This window comes from Propithecus coquereli, unplaced genomic scaffold, assembly GCF_000956105.1.
Source record: "Propithecus coquereli isolate 6110/MARCELLA unplaced genomic scaffold, Pcoq_1.0 Scaffold180, whole genome shotgun sequence".
NCBI classification, from domain to species: domain Eukaryota; kingdom Metazoa; phylum Chordata; class Mammalia; order Primates; family Indriidae; genus Propithecus; species Propithecus coquereli.
The window spans coordinates 2,645,743-2,660,623 of record NW_012142746.1 but is presented as its reverse complement, the minus strand read 5'-3'; the positions used below and the strand labels follow the sequence as shown (position 1 = coordinate 2,660,623).

Genomic DNA, 14,881 nt, shown 5'->3' with positions numbered 1-14,881 from the left:
ATCTGATAAGGCTGAAGCCTGCGACCCCCACGCCCCGCTCTCTGCGCTCCCTCTGCTCCTGGAGGTGACCGCGGTTGTCGTCTTCCTGCGTTCACCCGCAGGTGGAGGGTCTCGTGGTCCATCGGGTGTTTGTCATTTTCCTTGAGGTGCAGGTGGCCTTGTGCCTTGTGTCCTCTCGCGCTTGCTCTTGCGCTCGTGCCGCAGCTTGGTGCGCTGCGCGTCCGCGTGGACAGGTCTTCCTCCTTCTTCAACTGCTGCGCGGTGTGCGCTGCGGAGATCGGCGGTTCCTCTGATGGCATTCGGGGTGTTCGTGGCTGTTGGTCACTGGAAGTGTGTCGCCCTGAACGTCGCTGAGTTTGAATGTGCCTCCTGCACACACGTGTGAGTGTCATCCCAGGGTGGACACTGAGGCGCTGACTCTCTGGCCTTGGTTACTGCAAGGATAAACTGCTGGGAATGTTCTCGGGCTCCTGCAGGAAGTAGGACACCACAGAAGGAGTACTAGCTGATGTGTAGTGTTCACCAGTTTTGCCCCGATGCCATCCTAGGTATTCTGTCTACATTTTCCATGGACTGCTCCTTGACATCTAAATCCCCATTTTACAGAAGGGGAAAACTGTGGCCAGGCAAGTTAAGTAACGTGCCTGCTGCCACTCAGCTGCCAAGGGTGGGCCTTGGCCCGTGGCCGGGTGCCTGACTGCCGGATCCACTGCACCTGGGGAAAGGGGCGTCTCCGTCCTGCCTCTCGAGAAGGGACAAGAGGGAGGCAAGGCCTTGCTCTCAGCGGGGCCCTGGGATGGCCTGGCCCGGCCGCCTCTGCAGTGAGCTGGGAAGGGGGAGTTCGCCAGGAATTTCCTGGGGCAGCTGCAGGGCAGGCTGCCTGGATCTAAGGGTTGCAGGGGTGGCCCAGGTCCTTCCCCCTCCCTGCTCTTCCCCCGGCGTGTTCCAGCCCCGTCCGTTCTTGGCATCTGTAAGTTGTGCGTGTTCTGTGAGCACCTGGGGTTTGCTCTGAGACCCTGTGGCAGCAACATCTGTTAGCGCTCAGAGAACAGAAGGAGCGATGGAGCAGTGCCGGGGCAGCGGTAGGGAAGATTTCAAGTCCAGAAGTACGAGGTCTCAGGGACAGAGAGGAAAATCCCCGACGGAACTCCAGCCTGCTCTCCAAGGCCCCGCTTTGATGTGGTCGTCCCGTGGCCTTATAAGGCATTGTGCCTGCGATTCGGGGCCCCGGGCTGGTGCTGGCCGCACACCCAGTGCCCAGAGGAGCTGGCCTGTCCCCCTGGGGCCCAGCGAGGAACTCAGGAGGGAGGCACATCTGGGCCATGTGGCCTGAGAGGCCACTAAGCCAGGCCGCTGGGCAGGGCAGCCTGGCCCCAGGCCAGGTAGGCCGGGGCTCCGGGGAGAAGGTCTGTGATCAGAGCTTGGAGCAGGGGCTGAGGCCCGCCGGGCCCCAGGGGCCGGAGTGACAGCTGAGTAGACCAGAGAAGCAGTGAAGGGCAGGCACTGCACACCAGGGCCCACACTTGGGTTTGGTACAAGAATGGTGGTTTAGAAGATACAAAGATTTCAAGTAAGAAAAAAAAAACAGTGGTAAAGGGTGTGGGCTCCGGCTCTGGCACTTACTCTCTGTGTGACCCTGAGCAAGTCACTTAACCTCTCTGTGCCTCAGTGTTGTCATCTGCAAAGTGGGGATAACAATGGTAGAAATACCTGGAAGGATTGCCACGAGGATGAAACACCGAGCACCGGAAACAGCGTGCTGGGCGGGCTAGGAGCTGCTTCCACCCGTCCGTGTGGGTACCTGGGGGCAGGTGAGTCCTCCCAGCAGTGTTCCCATCTGGTGATAATAGCGGAAGGAACACACGGAAACTACTGATCCCTTTGAGCTGCGCTCGTGGTGCCAGGTGCTGTGCTGAGCACTCTGTACGCGATTGCTTTCCTACTCCTCGCAGCCCCCGCGACATCCTGAGTGCTGCCGTCCCCGTCTGTACTTGGGGAGACTGAGGTGCACTGGAGATCAGCTTCCTTCCACCAGGGGGTGCAGTGTGTGCGGCAGCGCTGGGATTTGAACTGGGGTCTGACCACCCCGGGTTGCATGCTCTCTGTACCGTGGCTCCCCGTGGCGCTGAGGGCCTGGCCCCTGGACCTGGCGCAAAGCACTGCCGGCCAGGGTTCAGCTTGAGGGCAGGACCAAGTCCCCAAACCATGGGGAGGAGCCATGGGGGCCTTTGAGTCCCACTGGACAGATGGGAGCACTTGGCCACTGACCCCTGGGACTGCTGCTGGGCTGTTTCTCGTGTGCTTCTTGAAGCGTGATCCCTGGTCCCCGGCCAGTGCCAAGGTGCTTGGCCACCTCTGCTCCCATGCCTGCAGGAGCCCTGGTGACTGTCTGAGGCCAGGCTGGGGCAGCCGAAGGAGCTGGCTCGAATCCTGGCTTTGCCTCTCACTGCCTGTGACCCAGAGCCGGTCGCCTGGGCTCCTTCCTCCTCGCTGAAGTGCACGGCTGTCGGGAGGCCTTCCTGCCAGGATTCCCTCCGTGAGCCCTCGTGCGCCGTGAGTGGTGGCAGATGATGTGGGTGGCTGTCATTAGCATCGTTTTCCTGTCTCGCATGGTCCTGGAGGGTTGGGGCTGCTTTCTTTGTGGGGAAAAATGGTAAAGATTATACCTCTCACTTTACAATTTGCAGATCATTGTGATGAGCATTTATTTCTTGAGAGATGGGAAGAGCAGGGCAGTTGCAATGATTAAAGGGGTTAATATACACACACACACACACACACACACACACAGTTGGCCCTCCGTATTCATGGCTGTGCGTGCGTGGGTTCAACCAACCACAGATAAGAAATAGGGGTGGGGGGAAAGTGTGTGTACTAGACATGTACAGACTTTTTCCTTGTCATTATTCCCTGAACAGTACAGCATAACAACTATTTGCACAGCATTTACATTGTAGTAAGTATTATAAGAAATCTAGAGGTGAGTTAAAGTATATGGAAGGATGTGTGTGTGTTACATGCAAATACTACGCCGTTTACATAAGGAACCTGAACATCCGTGGATTTGGGTAGCCTTGGGGAGTTCTCGGACTAATTGCCCATAGACGCCAAGGGACGACTGTGTATGTCGCGGTGCCTGACACATGGGAAATGTGCAGTAAGTGTCAGTTGCCTTATTACTGTTGTGGTTTATTACTGTGCCCATTTTATGGATAAGTAGACCAAGGTTTAAAGGTGAGGCAGGAAGTGGAGCCAGGACGTGACCCTGTGCCTGGCTCGACATCCCACATCGCCTCTGGCCTAGTGACTGGAAGCGAGGGGACCGCAGACCCGAGCTGCGTGGCTCTGCAGGCGAGACGAGCGTTTGCCGTAGTGGAGCATTTGCGCGGCGCAGCGTGTCGGCGGGCCACGGCGCGCAGGAGCTCTCGCCGCGTTCTACAGAGCAGGGACCGTTTAGCGGTAAGGGGCTGACCCCAGAACTTGCCAGAACTCTGCTTCGTGAGTGTGTCCGAGAGCTTGGTGCTCCCAGCGGGGAGCACTGAAGCCGTCCTCAGAGTGGAGACTGTGGTGCCGCGCACACACGTGGGCTTCGTTACGGGGTCCCCCGCGGCTGCCTTGTTGGTGGCAGCGTTTGGAGTCTCTAAGCTCTTCCAGGTGTGCCAGTAAAAAGACATGAGTGCCCCAAAGGCTCGTCAGTGCGTCGCCTGGCCGTGGCGTGGCCGGGGTGGCGCGGAGGGCCGCGCGGAGTCCCCTCTCTGCAGAGGACGCCGGCAGGAAGGGCTTTGTGGATTCTCTCGCAGGCTGTCTCCCGCTCCCTGGAGGGAGCGCCGCCTGCCAGCTTTCGAGAGGGTGGCGGCATCCGTCTTTTTGCAGCATGAAAGATGGGCTTTAATTGGCTGCCGCGGCGTCCCAGCCATCTAACGATGCCACCTGTGTGCGTCCCCTTCCTGTCACCGTCTCCCAGCCCCCCTGTCAGCTCTGGCTGTGTTAACACAAACAGCCAGTTTACAAGCCCAGGAAGTGTTCGGTGATTATGTTAATCGGCAGCGGCGGGGACAGAAGCCACCCTGCCTGAGGAATGAAGTGGCCGGGTTTCCAAGTAAATGGGACACGGGAGCCTGAATGGCCACATTTTAACAACCTCTGAGAAGCGCGTGTAATGCCCTAGAAAGATTTGAAAGAAGAAAGGGAACAGCCACAAAATGTTAGCTGTTTGTCTTTAAAACAAACCCCCAAAACAAGATGCTTGCCTCCAGCCGTGTCCGCTCATGAGCTCAGCGATGCAGGGCGTTATTTATCTTTTGTTCATCACGGGGAGGACTGCTCTTTCTTTTAAGCATCCATCAGAGGTGTAGGTTTTTTCCCCCAAGAGAGGGTGTTTTTTTTCTTTTTTCTTTTCACAAAGAGAAGTTGATGACAGCCGCTGAGTTTGGGCTTTTTTATTGCTTGTCATTTTGTGGTTTGAGAAGCGCTACCATAGCATCATTAGGAGCGTTGGGAGGCATAAGTGTAACCCCCCTAAACCTTGTCTGACCCCCCCACATCAGGAGTATTTCCCAAAGTGCGTTCCTTGGGACATGAATCTCATGTGATGCTTTTGAAAAACAAAACTCCATGATCTAAAGAGGTTTGGAGAACACAATATACACTAGCACTTGGAGATTCACAGTGTTTATAACCGTAGTAAAAGCCCTGATAAGTCCTGCAGTGAGGGACCTGGTTTAACTTTGTTTAAAACAATCTTCTTTGATCACAGAACTCTTTTTCACAGAATACCAGTAAATACAGAAGACAGTTCGATAAGCCCTGGTCATCTAGCATCTTCCATATCTAGAGTTATCCTGCTGGGTGGGTCAGATCAATGGGGCCTTTGTTGACATCCCAGAAATTTCCCAGCCTGTGGACCAACCAGACTCCCCTTGTCTACCTGACATCACCTGGCCAGGCTGGTTGGGCGTAGCCCTGCCACGTGGGATGACACGCCAGACATCTGGAACTCTCTGGTGGGGAACAGGCAAGGCGTGTGCAAGGACCAGGTTGGTGTCCGGAAGGTGCGTGTGTTGGTGGAATACGGGAGGCATGACTGAAAACCAGCTGAAGCCAGAGCGTGTGGGCCCCTGAGTGTCATGCTGAAGAGCCTGGGTTTACGTTAAGGGAAGTGGGGACCCGCTTAGAGCGCACCAGGCCCTGCGGGCTTCTTTGTAAACCCCCTGAGACAGCCCTCTTAGGACCGTGCGCTGGAGGAAGAGGGATGCAGAATTGAGGAATCGAGGTCTGCTCTTAGGGCCGGCAGGGGAGGCTTGCTGGTCCTGGGTCCATAACAGGAGAGGAGAGGGACATTTTCTGACCCGGTTTGTGCAGTTCCAGGGTGACGGGCAGAACTTCCTCCCCGAGGGAGCAGTGTGGTCCTGTGTGGGGTTTCGTCATGGGCCGTAGGCTGGGCAACAGTCACTTCCTAAAAAGGCATCGCAGTAGGTAACTTCTCAAGCATGGTAGGATCTGCCTCAGTTGACCTAAATTCCCACCGGGCCCACCACGCCGCCTTTGCCGTCCCACCCTGTCCCACCTGCCCTGAGACCCCCTTAATGCCCCTGCTTTGTCTTCCTCCAGGAGCTCGTGGGCGAGGTGCTCAGAGAAACGCTCAGCGAGGACGAGGAGGAGGACGACTTTCGGCTAGAAGGTATTGGCCGTCCGTGGCTGTCGTCCCCGCGGCAGTGAGGTGGGGAGCGGGGTGTCTGGCCGGCCCTGGGACCCCCACGGTTTCCAGGAAATCTGCGGATGAGGCAGAGGACGAGGACGTTGTTGACTCTCGGTGGGGGCGGGCTGGGCGTGAGGACCGAGAGGCCAGGAGGGAGCCCGACCACCTGTCACAGCCGGCCTGAGCTGCACCAGCTGGGGGCCGAGGACGGGATGTGGAGCCTCAGTGTCCCCTCTGCGGATAGGAGCAGGAGCCGCCCAGGGCTGCGTGCGAAGCCCTCAGACGGCGTTAGGCATGTGGTTAGCGCTATGCGCAGTTGCTGGTGTGTTTTCCCGTTTCTCCATTCATGTCGCCGCTCCCTGGTACCTGAGCCTGTGTGCGTGTGCGTGAACACACACACACACGCGCGCGCGCACACGCACACACACAGCCTCTCGCCTCTCGTGTCTGTAGCCCTCATTTCTTCCTCTCTTCATGGGAAAGCGCCGTCTTGTAGAGAGAATCGGGACACTAAGGCAGAGCGCCTGCCGGCCACTGGCCTGCTGATTTGACTTGGGGCAAGCTCAGCCTTCCCGAGCCTCAGTTTCCGCATTTGTAGAATGGGGACGAGGGCCTTTTCCCTGCTTTGCTGCCAGAGTCGGTGCAAGGAGCGGACGACAACATGAAGCTGAGCGTGTTTGCTGAATGGGTTAGCGTTTCCGTGTTTTGTTAGAATGAGAGAAAGACTCTCCGAACGGGGCAGCCTTAGGAGAATAAGGACCTCTCGGCCGAGGCTAGGGCAGGCACTGGATGGAGGGCTGGGGGGCCGTGGTGCAAGGGTCCCGGGGGGTCCTCAGGGGCTTGAGAGGAGAGCTGTACGTGGTGGATTCTCAGACAGCGCCAGGAGGTCCAGGGGAGCCAGGGCCTGACCCGAGGACGGGGGCAGCCTGAGAGCTGCTACAAACGTTGAATCTCAGGCTGTACCCCAGGCCCACTGAATCCCACCCGCATTCTGGTAAGCTCCCAGGTGACTCGCATGCACATTGCACTTGGAGGAGCACTGTTTGAAGAGACTCACTCCGTTGCCCAGAAGATGGAGGCAAGCTGGAGCTCCAGGGACCCGCCGAACTTCGCTAAACATGAGCAGGCGCCAAATCAAGGGGGAGGAGTGGGGAGGAGTCCCACGGGCAGAAAGCTTTGTCTTGGCCGTGGGTGTATCCCTGGAGCGCGTTTGCCTGTGACCTCGCTGCTTGCACTTAGGGGCTCCGTGGCTTTGATTACCGTCATGCCCTGGGCTCCCCCAAGCCTCAGAGATGCCGTGGCGACACGGCCGGATTTGGTGCCCGGAGGAGATCTGGGGAGTCAGGTAAAGTCTGCAGGACGTAGGCCCTGGGGGTTGAGATGACCCCAGATGTTGACTGCGTGGTCTTCAGCACTCTCTCCGTTTACCTATTCACGTGCTCATTCCCGTGGTCACTTAATAGCAAGTTCATCCTCTTGTCTGTCCATCCTTCCATCTACTCCGTCCACCTTCCATCCACCGCCCACGCACCCGTGGCCCGCCCCTCCCGCACGCTCATCCATCTGTTGCTCCACCCATCTCGCCCGTCCCTCCCTCCACTGCCCGTTCATTCTCTGGCCCCTCTCCCACCATCCCCATCTCCCGCCCAGCCACCACGCTCCCCCCCGCCCCCCGCCCCCACCTGCGCGGCATCCAGCACTCCTCCTTGGCCCATCCCGCCTTCGTCCGTTGGTCCTCGTCTCTCCGTCTGCCTTTCCCTCTAGCCACTATTTATTGGTTCCCTGGTTAGAGCCAAAAACTAGGGACGTTTTTGTCCACTGAGGTTCAGAGTGAAATTATGTAATTGACTTCGAATGAGGTGTCTTTACCTGCAGACAGACGTGAAATGAGCTATAGATGTGGCTCCCCTCCCCGCCCTGGCAGGGACTTGGGGTGCGGTCTGGGGCAGTCCCTCCCCGTCTGTAACACGGTTAGTGGTGACATGGAGCGGTGGGCACTCAAGGCGTGGGCACCTTGTGGGGAGGATGAGCCGCTCTGGGGGTTGACAGCTGGGGGACACTGCGGGATCCCCAAGGGTCCCGGCTCTGGTCAGGGAAAGGGTGTGAGGTTGGCAGCACTTGTCCTGTCAGGGGCGGCCCAGGCTCCCTACCGGTGGCTGGTGGTGACAGGCATGTCGGTGCCACCACTGACAAGGCAGGGGATTGGGAGCCACTGGCCTGCCTCAGTGTCCCGGCTGGGGGTTGGGCTAGGTTGTTGGCGGTCAAGCTTTTCAGCCCCTTTCTTCAAACAGAAGCTTACACAGAAGCACAAAATGTAAAATAGTTAAAACAGGCTTCAGAAAGATGCATACAGTGTGGTATCTCTTATATTAAAAAAAAGCACCCGACAACCCCCACTGTGTTTTCTTGGGGTACCACGGATGGTATGTTATCGTGTGCATAGAGGCCTGGGCGGCAGGTAGCAATATCTCCTTTCAAACACGGGAGGAGAGTAAAGTTGGAAAGGTGGTCAAAGAAGGCTGTAGTATTAGCTGTAATTCATGTTTTAACTTTTACAAGAAGAATGTGATCATGTATTCCTTACGAAATTGAAAACTGACGACACGATTTAAAAGTGAAAACAATAAATAAAGCATCAAGAGTGGAGCTGCTCTGGTGTGAGCCAGGTTGGCTCCTGGACATGTCCACCTGGCCCCTGAGGCCCCTCGGAGGGACCCTGGGCCAGTGACTGTGGTTCTCGGGCCACCCCAGGACGGTCTGGTGCGAGCAGGTGCTGCCCAGTCCTGGCCACAGAGAACCAGCCACCTGCTCCGCCCCGGGGCTGCGGGTGTCCCTCTGTGCTACTGGCCAAGGGAGAACAAGCTGAGTCCTGAATCTCTTCTTTGTCTTCGCGTTGGCCAAGTTCATTGCCTCTTGGCGGGCTGGAGAGCTGTTTAAGAGAGAAAAAAGGCCATCTGAGGCGTGAAGATAAAAAGAAGTCTTTTAGCCATCCCAGGAGAGGATGGCTTTAGCTCCTGCGTTGTTATGTAAAGCCAGCCCTAATCCAGCGTCTTAACCGCCTTAACTGGCCAGCTGGGAGCGTGAGGGATGGGAGATTAAGGCTGGGTTGGTGCGGGGGCCGGGGCTGTGGAGCTCCTTTTGAACTGGGGAAAGAACAAAGTAAACATCAAAAGTCCCAAGCTCTCGGAGCTGGCTGGGCGTGGCAGGGCTGGGGGAGTGAGGCTTTCATGGGAGAAGCGGAGAGGGACCCCCTCCTGCTGACCCAGCTGGGGTCTGAGGACCGGGGAGGGGCGACCCCACACTCACCTCCAGCACCCTCCCTGCGTCCCGTCCCCGCCTCCCCAGCCGGGCAGGACGCCAGGTGGTGGCAGCCTGCAGCTCGGGCCCTGAGGGGAGAACCTGTGCCAGGCCTGCTTGGCAGACGCACGGTACCTCGCGTGGCCTCCAGGAATCACTGCGTCCCCTTCTCCCTGGGCCCCTGCCGCCTCCCCAGGGCTGACTTTGCCCCCACCCAGCTCCGTGTCTCTCCTCTGGGCCTCTGCCCACTGTCCCTCCCCACCCCCAAGTGCCTGTTCCTTGTCTCCTGAACTCTTGGCATCACCTGTCGGAAGCCCGCTCTGCAGAACACAGTCCAGCCTGCTGGTCCCACCCTTACAAAGAAGATGCTCAAAGCCCCTGAAGTCATGTGGCCCCATCCCCCTTCAGGGGCCAGCCTGTCCCTCCAGGCTCCCAGGGCAGGCCTCGCTCTGCCCAGGTGGCCGTCCCCGCCAGCCTGGCGTGTGGACGTGGCAGCCTGGGGGACAGCTCTGCTTCCCGGCCCGAGGGTGGGTGCGCCTGGAGGATCAGCTTCCGCCCAGCCGGGAGGCGGTGTCAGGACTGAGACCTGGGGGCCCAGCAGCCTCCGGGGCTCAGGGCCTCTTCAGCTCTGCACCCGCCTGCACTTCACCTTCCTCGTCTGTCCTGCTTCCGTTCTGACTTCCTGGGAAGTTGCATCTCAGATCCCCATTCCCGCCTGGCTTTCCCACATGCAGTGTGACCTCGGGCGAGTCACCTAGCTTCTCTGCGCTTGCGTTTCCTCGTTGGGGTCCCCGTAGCACTTCTCCCTCGGGGTTTTGCAAAGACAGTGAAGCAGGCCCAGAGCAGCCCCGGTGCAGGCCAGGGCCCGGAGCCTTCGAGATTGTTGTCATTTCACCGCCCGGCACATGTTATGATCATTCGCCTAGTCCAGATCAAAGACGGCCTCTTTTCAAAGCTTCCCTAATCCTGTTAGGATCTCTGAATGCCTCCTTGTGCTCCCAGGGCGTGGTTTAGGGCCTGGCATGCTGTAAGTGCTCAATAAACACTCACCAGAAGAGTGAAAGTCAACACCATAAAGTCACTGAAATCAGGTGACCCCCTCCTTCGGGCTACTCAGGCAGGTCCTGTCTTCCCATACTGGGGCCCAGGCCAGTCCGGTCTGGCTCCCTGGTATGAGATGTCATAGCCATTGACAAAGCTGAGGGGCCCTTGGGAGGCCTTTAGTCCCTTTCATTTGTAGTTGGAAAACCGAAGCCCAGAGAGGGGAGGTGGCCTGCCTAGGGTCACACAGCAGACTGAGAACAGAACCCACGACTCTGCCTCCTGCTCAGTCAGTAAGTACTGAGCACCTGCTGCTGCTATGGGGCCCTGGTGGGCCCTGGGTTCCCAGCCGTGAACACACAGCCGGGCCCTGCCATCAGGGCCTTCACGGCGGGGAGGCAGGTGGTGAAGAAATAAACTGGTGAATGAGCACAGAGGTTTCTGGCAGTGGTGATCTGTCAAGAGGCAAGACCCAGTGAAAGAGTGTGAGGCCTATCTGTGGAAGTGATTCTTCAGCTGAGATGCAGGTGCCAGGAAGGAGCCAGCCATGGGAGAATGTGGAGGGAGAGCAGCTGGGAGGAGCAAGCAACACCCTGAGGTGGAAGGAACTTGGAGTTTTGGGAAGAACAGAAAGGAGGTCAGTGTGTCGGGGGGAGACGTGGGAGGCGGGTGGGGAGTCGGTGCGTGTCGCACCACGCGCTTGGGTTGGCGGCTTGGGTAGACGGCTGCCAGATTCTGACTTCCGACTGAAGAAGATGATTCTGGAAGGACAGCCGCGGGGAGGGAGGAAGGAGGGGAGGGAACCAGGAGGCAATGGCAGTAGTGCTGGCCTAGCCTGGGGACTGTGGGTCTGGGGAGAGGTACAAGGGTCTGGGGGCTGGGGAGGGGGTGAGGAGGTGGGGAGGGAAAGGGTCCGGGTGCATCGTAGACTTTTGGCTTAAGGAGCTAAGGAAATGGCAGTGTCACGCCAGAGGTGGAGGTTTTGGCGGGTGACCGTTAGACATCCAGGTAGGGAACCCGAGTGGGCCGTGGGGTACCTGGTTGTGCAGTTGGGTGCAGGGGCGGCTGGGTAGGAGAGGGACCAAGAGTCAAGACTTCTCGGGAGGCAGCCACAGAGGGTTGCACGTGACTCCCGGGCGAGGCTGGCTGGTGGGGTCCCTGGAAGTCTGAGAGGAAGTGGGGTGCATGGGAGAGCAGCGGGGACCCCCAGCCAGAGGGGCAGGCGGGCCACACCCCGCTGGCTCGCGTCCCTCAGGTCAGAGCCCGTCCTGTTGCGGAGTGTCAGCCGAGCCTGACTTCACTCCCCTGAAGTCCCCCAGAAGCCGAGTTTCAGCAGTGACAGGACAAGCGGACTTTGTACCTCGGCAGTTTCTCTCAAGTCTGTTCTTCATAAAAGCTCAGCTTGAACAGTGGAAATTCTGACTCGTGTCAGATACTGAGGAGGTTTTAATAGTTTCAAGTAGCTCGGGGTTGCATTGTAAAAGTTGAGTTTCATCACGTGTTTTAACTTGGGTGGGGACGGGCGGAGTGGAAGGGACATGGTATTTTTAGCCCGCGGAGCTCCCCCCTTCCTTCTCCCTCTCCCAGGGTCCCCTCCCGCCCTGAGCAGATGTTTGCTCTCAGTCCTGCTCGGGCCTCAGAGCAGAGTGGCCACCAGCCTCACGCTCGGATGCGAAAGAAAGGCCAGGGTGCTTTGCGTGGGGAACGGTTTTTCCCCTTTCTCTTTCCCTCAGTTACAGCTGGTCCTTAAGCAAAATCTAGGGACAGTAAAATGCAGCCTGGGGAGGCGGGATTGTGGAGAAGAAGACCCTGGTGGCATTTCTGGTCTCAGGAAGGGGTGCACACCCACTGGTGGGAAAGCCCGAAACCGCCCCCGCGAGTCCTGCATTGGAAATTACTGTTTGGGTGGCGGTGGCCTCCATGGTGGTTTTTCCTGAAAAGCAGGAGCTCAAAGCGATGGATTAGTTAAATGAGGATTCTTTTGGAAACTCACCCCAAACTCGCTTAAGCTTTTGGCACATGATATTGAAAAATCCTAGGGCAGATCTTGCCTAAAACGGCCTGGCTAGATTCAGGAGCTGAGAACGTGTCGCACAGCTCCCTCCTGCCCCCGCCCCGGCAGCCTCCACCCCGCAGGGGCAAAGCTGGTTGCCCCCAGCTCTAGGCCTGCCCATCCTGTGAGCTCAGGCACCGCGGGTGAAGGGACCCCCAAGTCACGCTATTTCTTGCAGATGTTCGACTCTCACTTTGCTGATCAGGGTGGATCCAGGTTTTCTAGGATCTGAAGCTTATGCAACTTTGGGACTAAATCTAAAAATGTAATATTGCCATCTCAGTCTGCGCTTAGCTCGTTTCCAGAAATGCCTGTGTTTCCCGACAGCGTCACCTGACGCAAGGGGAGGCACGGGACATCAGAATGGAAAGAGATGACCGTCTTAACCGATTGAGGATAAAATGCCTCATTGTGAAAATGTTACAAAACACACAACCACGTTGTGAAGGTCCGTTCCAGGTTGGAAAGGGCTGGGACACGTGGCTCCGTCAGCTCCGCGAGGAACCCTCCTTCCGTGCTGACCCAGGGCCGGCGCAGTGGCGTCAGGATGAGATGGCCGGGTTGGGTGGGGTGCTGGGTACATCCCTGACGCTGGGGTGGGTTCAGTCCCCCATGAACCGCACAGACTGAGAGTGGGGGAGGGGAGGCTCAGCAGGGAGCAGATGCTATTATCAGAAGGAGAAGGGTTGCTGGACGTGCAGGAGCAGGTGTCAGCTATTGTGGCGTGACAGAGTGGAGAGACCAGTGGCTTGGGGAGTCAGGACACGGGGATTTTAGTTCTTCCTGTTCCACAACTCCTGAGTTCAAATCCTGGTTCCACTTCTTACCATTGTTTCATTTTGATGATGAGGAGGAGGAGGAGCACCCATGGTGTGACAGACACCATACTGCATTTGTTGGGGCAACAGAAGACAGAGTCAGAAGATGCAAAAAGTGATGATGGTAACTGAGCAGGGACACCTAACCTCGCCCCGGAGGGTGTGAGACACGCTTCTCCCAGGAACTGCAGGACGAGCAGGGTGGCAGGGTACAAGGGTGTCCTTGGCAGGGACGGCAGCAGGCGAGCACAGCAGGTCCGACGCAGAAAGCAGCTCCGTGGGAACGTGGGGCTGAGGGGCGGCAGCAGCCAGGTCTTGGAAGACCCTGGACTCATCCTTAGGCAAAAAGGAACCATTGGAGGGTTTTAAGTAGGGACGTGGCTTAATCAAATTTGCTTTTTAAGCTAAGTTTCCTCTTTTGTAAAATGCAAATAAGTAACACACTCCACACGGGGGTAAGAGACTTCATGGAACAACGTGTGTAACTACCAACGTCACCCGCGTCTCCAGGGCAGCCCAGCCGTGTGTGTGACTGTGTTTACAAACTGAGTCACGCATGTCCGGGACTCACTCCCTAGGGAGAGCCGGACGCAGATAATGCAAGAAACCATTTGGCCTGGAATGCACATATGATATCTTTCTCTTTTTACTGGCAGCAGATTTACCCGCCTAATTATATTTGGCACAGGCTAATATTAAAATTCATCTGCATTCCTTCTAACAGCTGCTGTCAGAAGGTTGGGGACTCAAACATCCTGGCAAGCTACCCTGAGACTGAAATATTTGCAGCAGATAATCTGTACGTGGACAATTGGAAAAGGACTGTGGCTACGTTAGGGCGAGCGTCCAAACTCCAGCCAGGAAGCTCTGGCTTGTGTTAAATGTTACGTTGTATTAACTGAGAAGAACTTGCCAGGTAACTGGGCTAAGGGAGGTGTCTGCCGTGCATTCGAAATGTTAGGAATTCCTGGTCTTCAGTGGGGTGATTTAGGCATAACCGTGTTTCAAATTCTGTTTCTTCTTTCAGAGTTTCCTATCAATCAGGCCTTTCTGGATTGTGTTAAAATAAGCTGCCTTTTGCTCATGTCACGCAGGTTTTAGATTTTCACCGATTCCCCATGCCCGTTTCTAGCCTCAGTCGAGGCAGGAGGCATGGCGTGTCTGCCACGTAGCCAGCTGTCCTCATGCCTACCTGTAGGGCGTGTTGCAGCTCAGCAAACTGGTGGAGTATCTCTGTGCGTGTATGCGGCCTGCCACACACTGGGCGACTCGGGGGCAGAAGCCGGCAGGGCCCCGGCTCTCAAGAAGCTTGCGTCCTGGCTGTGCCGACGCGGGGGCTCCTGTGACGCGGTCAGAAGGTCCCAGCTAGGACTGTACAGACCAAAGCGCGAGACCTAACCGCAGGAGACGGCACCCTGCCGGCTCCAGATGCGTTTGCACAATCTGGGAAAGGTGCCCTTCCTCGAGAGCCCTTTCTGCCATCCGTCTGGAAAACGTCATAAGCAATACCCATGTCTGTGGTGTCTGTCGTGTGAGTGGCGCCTCCTGGAGTTGTGCAGTGTACAACCTACTTCTCGGAGCCGGTCTTCCAGTGACCCCAAATGACCCCAGACCAAGTGGGGAGAGTCCCGAGGTGCTCCTCCTGCCGGACTGCTCAGGAGGGTGGATCTGTTTTATTTCACAGCCCTTCTCATGCTGTTTGGGTGGCGCCATCTGTCAGCAGCTCAGGCTGGGTGGGCTGTGCCATCCTGCTCCCTGGGTCACTGCTGTTTGCCAGGGTAAACAGTCCCGAGTGACCCGGACTCTCCCAGCAGGGGGTCCCAAAGGAGCCTCCCACTGGGCCCATGGGGGTGGGGGGTGGGAGTCTGGACCCATGATCAAAGTTGCCACCGTTCAGGTATTTCCTCTCTTCTTTCTCTCTCTCTTCCTCCCTCCCATCCCTTTTTTTAAACTGGGGGAGGGGAGAGGGAAGAG

The 14,881-nt window shown here is 57.4% G+C and overlaps 1 protein-coding gene across 1 annotated transcript in view; it reads left to right on the top strand.

Annotated features, from left to right (window-relative positions):
- Positions 1-14,881, top strand: part of NKD1 (naked cuticle homolog 1 (Drosophila)) — a 77,777-nt gene that overhangs the window by 48,524 nt on the left and 14,372 nt on the right. The window contains exon 4 of the mRNA XM_012642614.1: positions 5,611-5,680. Coding sequence (XP_012498068.1) covers positions 5,611-5,680 — 70 coding nt within the window. The remainder of the gene's footprint in view (positions 1-5,610; positions 5,681-14,881) is intronic.